Source organism: Nicotiana attenuata, chromosome 2, assembly GCF_001879085.1.
Source record: "Nicotiana attenuata strain UT chromosome 2, NIATTr2, whole genome shotgun sequence".
NCBI lineage: Eukaryota > Viridiplantae > Streptophyta > Magnoliopsida > Solanales > Solanaceae > Nicotiana > Nicotiana attenuata.
Window position 1 is genome coordinate 19,461,207 of NC_031990.1, and position 11,239 is coordinate 19,472,445.

An 11,239-nucleotide genomic window follows, 5' to 3' on the forward strand; every position below is an offset into this window, starting at 1 on the left:
TAAATTGGACCGTATTTTCAAAAATTTATGTTATGCTTTCAAACTTAAATTAACAGCACTCAATTCAAATATTAATCATACAAAAATATTTTCTTAATTATTTGAACACATTATATCTAAACGTTGTAATATTTTATGCATAAAATATTTGTTTGCCCGATTTATCAATATTAATATGACTTTATTATTCTTGTTATTAAAATAGTTTTTACTGATTATTTAATTTTTTTCTTTACTTATAAATAATTTGTATACTTTATGTAAGATCTTATTTTGCTGCTTGAATTTTTTTAATTTTAAACTCAATAAATCTTTAACATCTTAAGTAAATTTTAGTTTTATTTTATATTTTAACTTACTCCAAAATATAAATAGTCATAGGTTATCTCAATTTACGTATTTTTATATTTTTTATTTTTTATTATAGTTTTTAATTAATTTTTTCTCCATATTTCTAGCTAACATAGAAGAAAATCTATGACTGGATCAATATATAGATATAAATATAGATATAGATACAAATATAAATATAAATATAAATATAAATATAAATATAAATATAAATATAAATATAAATATAAATATAAATATATAAATAGATTTTTCTAAGATCTATTTAGATTATGTATAAGATTCATTTAAACTACTTCCATTAAATATGTTTCCATTTATAATTCAAATTTTTAATGTTGTCTTAAACTTGACAAGTGGCTTCATTTTAGCTTGCCATTTGGCTTAACCACATGCTTCACTACTCTCCTTTTAATATAATATAGATATAGATAGATATAGATATTTCTAGCTAACATAGAAGAAAAATCTATGACTGGATCAATATATAGATATAAATATACATATAGATATGTATATAGATACAAATATAAATATAAATGTAAATATAAATATAAATATAAATATAAATATAGATATAGATATAAATATAAATATAAATATAAAAATTAGATTTTCCTAAGATCTATTTAGATTATGTATAAGATTCATTAAACCATTTCCATTAAATATATTTTCATTTATAATTCAAATTTTTAATGTTGTCTTAAATTTGCCAAGTGGCTTCATTTTATCTTGCCACTTGGCTTAACCACATGCTTCACTACTCTCCTTTTAATATAATATAGATTACTACCGTATAAACAATCGTTGCATTATAATTCTCACATATCCAAACTATATCTAAGGGTACTTTAATTTAAATTAATTACTGTAATAAAGTAAACCAAAGGTTTTTAAATATTTGAGATTATTTTTATTATGCAACCAACCAAACGCAACATTATTTTCTAATGTGGCCAACTAAATACGGAGTATAATAGCAAGCTGAAATTAATTACTCCGTATAATTAAACAAAATGACATAGTATGAAAGTTGTAGTAGTAATAAAAAAAAAAAAACAGTGGTGGTTGTGGGTTGATAGACAACAGTGCACAACGGTTAATGTTGTTTGTTTGCACTTAATAGAGGTTTGTATCTTAATCATTCAGATCTCAGACATTATGCGTATATTTTTAAAGTCTGAATCTCAGATCTTAATCGTTAAGTGTGTTTGTTTTTTTAACTTCACAACCACTTAATGGGTTTGAATAGGTCTGTATCATTAAGATCTATAACAGAGACTTAATTTCACTAAAATGCTATCATTCATATTTATTATTAACTACCACCAACCGTCTACCATTATCAACTACCACCATGCCACCCACCACCACCATTCTCAACCACCACCACCGTCATCATCAATCATAGCTGCCACCATTGTCGACTACCACCACCCACCATCCCCACCACTCCCACCACCATCATTCTCAACCACAACCAACACTCATCCACCTCAACCACCAAAACTAATCACCCCATCACCATTAACAACCATAGCTGGCACTGCCCCTCATTATAAACCACCACCATGCACCACCATCTTCCTCAATCACAACTACCACCACCATCTTCCTCAATCACAACTACCATCATCACCACCCGCCATTATTAACTATCACCACCCACCACCACCATCCTCAATCACAATAGCTACCACTACCAATCACTACTATCTACTATTCTAAACTACCACCATCAACCAAATCTACCACCAACCATCGCTTTTAGTAGGCATTCACAAGCACTATCCTTTGTCATCGCCACCAGCGACTATCATATTTTAAAAAGCTATATATTTTATTGACGGAATATTAGATTAATTAGTATTTTATTTGAATTTTATGTTTATCAATTTTCAAATAAACGTAAATTTTATATATTCACATGTTAAAATCAAACAGTCTTAATCATTTGATATTTAGATCTTAATACACATCTTGGCATTCAGATGTGTACTTAAATTCAGGTATTTTAATCTTATTGCCAAGATGTGTATTTAAATTCAGGTATTTTAATCTTAATACATATCTTGATATTAATACTGTGTATTCGGATTGTGACCTTTTAATGTTAAAAAAAATAAAAAATGAGGCCTTAGAGCGGTCTTCCTTTGAGTTTTGAGATTATGTGTTGACTCTTGACAAAAATAGCTCTGTGATCTTCCTAAGGCATTTAGTAAAGTCCTCCACCAACTTCCGCTCTGCTTCTACAACATAATCATCATTTTACTGTTCTACAACATAATCGTCTGTACCTTTTGGTTTTAAGGCTCATCAAAACGGAACAGAACACGGTGTTTGATTGGTGCTTTACTGTTGGGTTGTCAGAAGCAAATAATTGGGAATATATATGATGATATTGTTCTAATCTTGCTTATCAGTGGAGCGACTAATGATGTAACTTGTTCAATTTTCAGGAGACAGAATTGGGTTTTCTTTTTGTAGGAAAAGATAAGGTTGAGAAAGCAAAGAAATTTTCTCTTTGACCATTTCCCGTTGTGCAATCATGGGAAAAGTATTCATTGTACAGCCAATTGAAAGTCTTCCTTAGTTTCTTTAGCGTTTCCAGTTGAAAGAAATAACTGGAACTGTTCAAAATTCAGTTTTTCATCTTAAGCAGAGTAGGGGTTCCGTGTTACTCTTCACTCGGTAAGGATTCTCTACATTTTATATGTTTAGTTTCTGCTGCTATGATAATTAGAAATTTTTCGGAAGTTTAATTCATTGGTTGTTGAGTATAATATTTTCTCTTTCTTTGCCTTTTCAATGTGAAATTCCCTGTTTTTAGAGTTATCCTTTAAAAGAGCTTGTAATGAAAACAAATTTGGTTATGCAGCTGTGGATGTTTCTGTCTTTGTGTTTCTCAATTATTTGAATTAGTTAAGAGAGAGAAATTGGAAATTCGTTTAGTAATATGTTTTAACCTTTATAGCCAAAGATGTAATGGTTTAACCAATAAATCTTTCATTCATTCTCCCTTCTCTGCCCAACCCCACCATTTTCTTGGAAGGATTTTCTCCACTTTTAAGATGAACATGGTATATGGCTCAACCATCTAGTTTCGCGTTACTTCGAATGATAATACATGAATCCTTATTAGTACTGGCTAAGATTTATGTTCTTGTTGTTGACTTGTTGTATGACAGATCTGCTTTTGAAATTGTGTGACTATTTATTCTTTTAATTTCTTAGTTACACTATATCTCAAACCACATTGAATTGTGACTATCTTATCTAATGTCTCAAAAGTTTTCTTGTCCTTTTCTCTTTCCTATTTTTGGTGTAAATTCAGAGTACTGCCATTATATCCAGTAAAACAGATTGGTTCTTGTTCTCCAGGAACTTAGAATTTGAACTCAAGACTGTTGCAGTCAATTTATGTTAATGTAGCCATGAAGTTCATGATATAGAATTAGTTCCCAAGTTGTAAGCTTTCTGATTTCTTTTTACCTTTCTTCCTATGGAAGGGGAGCCTTGGTGTAACTGGTATGTGACCAGGAGGTCACGGGTTCAAGCCGTGGAAACAGCCTCTTGCAGAAATGCAAGATACGGCTGCGTACAATAGACCCTTGTGGCTCAGCCCTTCCTCGGACCCCTCCCGTAGCGGGAGCTTCGTGCACCGGGCTGTCCTTTCCGGATATTTTCTCTTTTACTTTTCTCTGTTGTATGCTGACTGGTTGATACTAGTAATATTTACCATTCAAAATTAACAGCAAGGTTTTCTGCTCTTTTTAGCAGAGTTTCCTAATGGGGAGTGATGCTGCTTTAGTTGGTCAGATACCATCTCCTCGGGACATTAAGGTATTGAAAACTGTGTTTTCTCATCTGTTCTCCTTCAGCTCCTTTCTTATCTCCACAAGCTGTTAATTTAAGACAATCTACTCTCAAATTAGTCTTCTAATAACTAATGAGATGTCCCAAAACTTCCGGATTTAACCTTATCTCTCAAGCAATTATTCCTCTTAATCTTGGTGCCTTCACATTAAGAAAGAGTAAGAGTAGTCACTGGTCCTTTTACTTGGTATATAAAGAGAAAGGAAAAGAAGCTTTCTGGTATAGAGTTTTGCATGACTCAGATCTAGCTACTGATAAACTATAAAAGAGTTGTTTGACTGTTGGAATTGCAAGAGTCTTCATTGAGGATGCTATAATTCAAATCTGAAATTTATCTGAAAATAAATTTGGTTGCCTCATTTTCAGCATTATACTGGTTTAAAGTTTTGTCTTTAAGAGATTGTTGAATGCTTAATTTTATTCATAGATTATTACCTGTCAATTTCATGGTTTCTTATGTCATTATCGACTACCATTGTGCTATTTACTTTCAGCTATACATCTCTTTTTATGACTAAATAATTCCTCTATTATATGACGAATGCAGGTGCATCGTCTAATGTGCATGGAACTAATTAAATTTGTAAATAGAGTTTCGATGTTACTTCCAGCAATTGAAGAAGCCCGTCCTCGATGCAACTCAGGAATACAGGTTCTTTGCCAGTTAAACAGAGCACTTGACAAAGCCAAGGACATTCTTCAGCATTGCAGTGAATCAAGTAAACTATACTTGGTATGCATTTTGACTCAAATATCAATCTTTAGTACTGATAATTAGTGAATCCCCCTTTAAGTTATCTAATTGTCGTAATAATTAGTGTCTTCATTCACATTACAGAATATTGGTCTTGATCAAACTTAGTACTGTATGTTCAGGCATTAACAGGAGATGTTATACTTTCAAGATGTAAGAAATCAAGAAACTTGCTTGAGCAAAGCTTAAGCCAGATGCAGAATATGGTTCCTGTAATGCTGGCTGCAGAGGTGAGTCAGAAAACCTTCCCTTTTGAGAGATTAATCTGTGCTTATTTGCTTTCTTTTTTTATTCATCTTGATGGCAATTTTATATCCTGATTATTGATTTTACATCCAAGCCTGTGGTGCATGCTTTCAATCAAAAATAACTTTGCTGTTTTTAACAAGATGATGTTGTGTGTAGTGTGATTATTAGGCTATCCGTTTACTGTTGCCAGAGCCTTTCTGATTTATTAAACCTGCACGCTCATTCAACTTCATTCTTTCATCTCTTTCAATATGAAGAAGAGAAAGAAAGATTGTTCTTTTGGCTATGGTTTCTTTCTTTTCTTTCTTCTACCTGGTTGATTTCTGTTTCCATTTGCTGGCTCTGGGAATGCACTTCAATGACACTATTGGCTGCAGATATCGCAACTGGTTGCTGACCTGAGGGCTGGCATATTCAGGTTGGACCCATCTGAAGAGGAGGCAAGAAAGATTTTGAGGGAATTACTTCAGCAGTATACATCTACAACACATTCAGGGGACGAACATGTTGTTGAGGCTATTCAAATTGCTATGCAGAGGCTGCATATTACATCTCCAAAGAATCTTTTGATAGAGAAACGATCCATAAAAAAGCAGCTGGAGAAACTTGTGGAGGGTGATCCAGGAAAGAGGAAAATCTTATTGTTCTTTCTGAATCTTCTCAACAAAAATGGAAAATCAATTGTGGCTGAGCAAACAGAGAATGGATCTCTGCAGCATGAAGACTCCATCTCATTTGGAACTCAATATGAAGTGGAATCTCGTCTGAGATTTCATCATGATGATGCTCAAAGGGATATCTTCAACTCCTCTCTAATTCCAGATGAGTTCAAATGTCCTTTATCTTTGAGACTAATGTATGATCCTGTTGTCATTGCTTCTGGACAAACATATGAAAGATTTTGGATTGAAAAATGGTTTGCGCAAGGTAATGATACATGTCCAAAAACTAAAAGGAGATTGGTCCACTTGTCGTTAACCCCAAATAACTCGATGAAGGACCTAATATCAAAATGGACTGCAGCAGATGGGGTCAGCGTTGTTGACCCCAGCGTACAAGCAGCAGTAGGTCACTCATGGGAATCATCTTCCACTTCAATTGCTAGCTTGAGCAGCTCAATGATAGATCTATCTCTACCTATAGACTTCAGCAATTTATCAATGGGATCGTCTGATGCTGGTTCTGCATCACACTTTTTGCATGCTAAGATGCCAAATGATTTCAATGTGATGTCACGGGAAAGCAGTGGCAATTTTCACAAAGTTCAATCTGGTGGAAGCATCAATGAAATGGAACTGGATCGGCTCAATTCGCTTTCTTGGGAGTCTCAATGCACCTTGGTTGGAAATATAAAAAACATGTTGAAACATAACAATCGAGCTTGCGATTGGATGCCATCTGAGAAATTTATTCAAAATCTTTTTAGATTCTTAAAAGATGCATATATATCTCATGATCTGGATGCTCAATTATTGGGATGCCAGTCACTATTAGCAGTTCTAGATAAATGCGGGTAATTATTCTGATCTCTCTCACTTTATGGGTCTGTGATTCATTATTGTAGATTGAATCCCCATCTAAGCGGATTAGTGAAATGGTAACTGTTAATTTTCCAAACAACCTCTGTGGTGACAAATTATTCTAACAAAGCTCTGGGGAGAAGAAATCCACGTAACAAATTTTTGAAATCCTTTTCTAGTAATGTTTCTAATGAAATGTGAGCTCGTCGACTACTTCCCCTTTCGAGTAGAATTTCTTGGTTATTCTCAAAATCCAGATTTGATTTCAATTGATTATGTCGATACCCTCAATGTTATAATGCTTCCGCACCCTACTAAAAATACTAGAATGCGAGGTAGTATTTGTCTTCTTCTATCTTTGTTGATATAGTTTCTATTAATATTATGGTTTTTATTATCTTATTCTACTTCCAAATACTGATCCTTGTATGATTCCTTTGTCACAGAAGCAGTATACCTTACTTGAGTGATGATGAATTTGCGGTTTTGACATCATTGCTTGGTTCAGAGGTTTCTAAAGAAGCTCTTTCCGTATTCGAGGTGCTGTCCCGCCACCAACATTGTCAGCATAAAATTGCCGTGTCTGGTGCACTCACTACTGTCCTGGAAACTCTTGATGCACACGGTCCAGAATTGCAGGAATCAGCCATCAAAATATTGTGTAACATGTCAAGAAGTAGCAAAATTGGTTCCTTGATTGCACCTTCGGAGTTGTTTCCCAAGTTGGTCCCTTTTCTTGAGGATACAACTCTTGCAAGAGATTGTGTTATTATTTTGCAAAACTTGTGCATCAATGAAGATGCTAGAATTGCTATAGCTGAGACTGATGGTTGCATTGCCTCAGTTGTGAGACTGCTGGAACGAGACAGTCGCAAGGACCAGGAGCATGCAGTGAGTTTTCTTCTTTCTTTATGCTCTCAAAAGGTTCAATACTGTCAACTGGTGATGGATGAAGGAGTCATCCCTGGACTTGTCACTGTATCTGTTAATGGAAACAACAAAGCAAAGGCAATGGCTTTGGAGTTGCTGAGAGTGTTGAGGGGTGAAGTTAGTGATATTGCAGAGTCTTTTGAATCAGAGGTTCACATTCCTAATACCCCTATCATTGACTCTACTCAGCAGAAATCTTGTTCCAAATCAACAGGACTTTTTGGGAAATTATTCTCAAAGCGTACTTCTGCTGCTACCAAAAGGATAAAATAGAAATGATGCTTTTCGATTTCACCATCTTTGGCAGTTGACATCTTCCAATGAAGATTGAACATGTCAGCAGTCTGGACTATGGCCGTCGGCCTTGCGCTGATTTTTTTGTAGATAGCTTAATATGCACATTTTTGCATGGTAGTATGTGTACAATTTCGCAAGTTCATCTAGTTTTTGTTACTGAACATGGACAGGAATGATTCATATAGTCGTAGCTGACCCTAAAAAGCTTGGGGTAGAAGGTGTAATTATTGTTATTTTATCTAGTTATTGTTTGTATTTAAATGATTGACATTTCACAGGTTGTTTTCAGGTGTATATTATTTTGTAATACGAGTAATGACGGTTTCTCGATGTAAAGAAAGATTATTAGTGTTAGTGGTGAAGTCACACTATTCACATTATTGCGCACCTCAGTGACAGTGAGGCTTTTACTATCTTCCTTTCTATTTTATTAATCAGCTTTGAATTATGAGTAGAAAATAACTGATAATTGTTGATTTAAAATATATCATATATACTTAACACTATCTTGATAAATGTAACGTGATCTGCTCGAGTCATTATGATTTACGGTAGTGTCTAATATTCATTCAATAGGTACACTCTTGATGTAGTTTAAGTATTCAACAGGTACAATTTTCATGTTGTTGAAGTATTTAATAGGGTACTAGTCGTAGTTTTGGTGTTAAAATGAAAGAATTGAACAAGTTTAAGGGACCACTTATGTGTTTGGCTTTTATTCTTTTCAAATAAGAATATGAAGATTTGCTTTTAATTAGAGCTGTCAATATCGGCTGGGTCGGGCCGGGCTAACCCAGCTCAACCCACGTAGGCTTTAGCAATTGACGGGTCGGGCTAAGCTAGCCCACCATTTTGATGGGCCTTATAATGATCAACACACCTCAGCCCGATATAGGCTGCGGGCCCCCCACAGTCCTACCCATTATTTTTTAAAATATAATTATATATTTTTTCTTTAAGTTCTAGCCCAAAAAAAGATAATTATTTAAAAGTTAGAAAATATCTTATTGAAAAAATTTCGCAAAACTTAATAACTTTTTATACTGTTCCAATATATCACAACTAGGGGTGTGCATTCGATTTATCGATTCGATTTTGACCCTTATCGATAATTACTTATCGATTATCGATTTGTACATATGCTTATCGTTATCGTTTCAATAAGGTTTCGATTTTTTCGATTTCGATTTATCGATTTTGGGGGCTTATTGATTCGGTTATCGATTACACCAATAAGAAAATTTGCGGGATTCCACGGAAAGTATATCGCTATAAACGCGCCTAACTAATATGGACAAAAAGAAGCTAAAATAAGACGAACACCATTTATAATATAAAAATTGTGTCAACAAGCACATGCAACAAAACTAAAGTAAGGGATCAAATGTATGCCACCAACACTCCAACGGTATAAAAAAACAAAACAAAACAAAACACATTTGTTTTCCATTAATTTGAACTTCATTCCCTTGATCTTTAAATATCATCATTCCTTAAATGTGGTAGAGGAAATAATAGGGTAAGGAACTTAGGGTAAAGGAAAGGGTATAGATTAGGTAAAATAATATTGTATAGCCGCTTCAAAATAGTAGCGGAATATATATACATTCCGTATGTTATATTAATCTACACAAATAGGTAATTACTCATTTAACAAGTGTCTACAGTCTAGGGGTGTGCATTCGATTTATCGATTCGATTTTGACCCTTATCGATAATTACTTATCAATTATCGATTTGTACATATGCTTATCGTTATCGTTTCAATAAGGTTTCGATTTTTTCGATTTCGATTTCAATAATAAATAATCGATTCGATTTATCGATAAACCGATTCGAATGCACACCCCTAAATCACAACAAACACACACAAAAAAAGTAAAAGACAAGACTATATTTCATTCACTAAAAGTCAAAACTCAAAATAAACTATTCAAGAAAATGTCCATGACGCTTATGGGATATCCAACACATCATCTTCATCAAACACATTTGAATCCGTTTGTGACAAGATTGTTTTAACATCTTTACTTTCATCTACATCTATAATTCATATGCAATTCTAATTAGTTAAGTATTAAGAATAATTAAATTTTAAAAACTAATAATGTTCAAATTCACATAAAAAAAAATATTACCAGTTTGAGTTTGGAAAAAGTTGTGCAACCGATTTCGAGTAGTAACAAGTGTTTGGGTATTTTCATAATAAATGCAACTTCTGTACTTTGTAAGAACACGCCACCAATGCTAAATGTTGATTCCGATGCTACAAGGGTAATAGGAATACTAAGCACATCACGCGACATCACTGAAAGATCGGGATATTTTCTAGAATGGTCCTTCCAATACATGACAATATCATCTCTTGAAACTTCTCAAGATCAAGTTTTGGTTCTTCTAAGTAAAGATCCAATTCCGACCTTCCATCTCTAGAGGCAGTATACTTTTTTTTTTTATAATTTTAAATAAATATTTTATTAGGCCCACGATCCGGCCCACCCAGCCACAGTCAAGCCTCACAGGCCACAGGCTTACTCGGGGCGAGCTTAAAAGCCTCGTTTGTGAATGGGCTCCAAAACTTTTAGTCCAACCCTATTAAATTACGGGGTGAGCTGGGCTGACCCAACTGCCAAGTTCATATTGATGGCTCTACTTGTAATGTCTCAAAACTATCTTTATCGAAGTATAAAAAAGATCACTATAAAGAGCAAAGATTAATAGGTCACAATAGCCGTTCAAAAAAAAAAAAGGAGAAAAAAAAATTATCCGTAAGTCGCTATTACAACTGGAAATTCTTTTTTTTTTTTAATCTTTTCTCGCAAGATCAGTAGGTCAGCATAGTGGGTCCTGTGTATTGGCAAGTTTCTTGTTGTTGGCTCAATAATTTCCCCCTCAACTAAGTTTCATATGGCCCATTACCACGATTCACTGGTCAATTTTCGAGATTATTATGCGCCACTCACATTGTTAGAGTATTATAGCAACCGAAGCACGCAACTAGCTTCTTCTTGTATGAGTGTCGCCCCGCACCATCACTCCGCCATCTCCATACTCGTCCCGCTGAACCTGAACTCTGATACCAGTTGTTAGGCTAAACTAGCCTAAAGATACTCTTAACATGGTGTGATATTGTCCGCTTTGGGCCAAGCCCGCACTGTTTTCCCCAAAAGGCCTCACATCATTAAGAAATGTCATTTTTACCTTCCTATATCATATATGAAACCTTATTACCCTCAATGTTTAAGGTTTGTGTTAATTA

General features: G+C 34.1%; 1 protein-coding gene across 4 annotated transcripts; it reads left to right on the plus strand.

Annotated features, from left to right (window-relative positions):
- Window positions 2,494–8,360, plus strand: LOC109244935 (U-box domain-containing protein 5). 4 transcript variants are annotated; one of them, XM_019412123.1, is made up of 7 exons: window positions 2,508–3,045; window positions 3,736–3,822; window positions 4,132–4,197; window positions 4,778–4,963; window positions 5,107–5,214; window positions 5,611–6,746; window positions 7,200–8,360. In XM_019412123.1, exons 3-7 carry the CDS (start codon window positions 4,144–4,146, stop codon window positions 7,954–7,956), a joined length of 2,241 nt encoding a protein of 746 aa, XP_019267668.1. In that variant the 5' UTR covers window positions 2,508–3,045; window positions 3,736–3,822; window positions 4,132–4,143; the 3' UTR covers window positions 7,957–8,360. The 4 variants fall into 4 exon arrangements, with proteins under 4 accessions (XP_019267648.1, XP_019267668.1, XP_019267662.1 ...); XM_019412117.1 differs by having other exon boundaries at window positions 4,135–4,197; XM_019412103.1 differs by lacking the exon at window positions 3,736–3,822 and having other exon boundaries at window positions 2,494–3,045; window positions 4,135–4,197.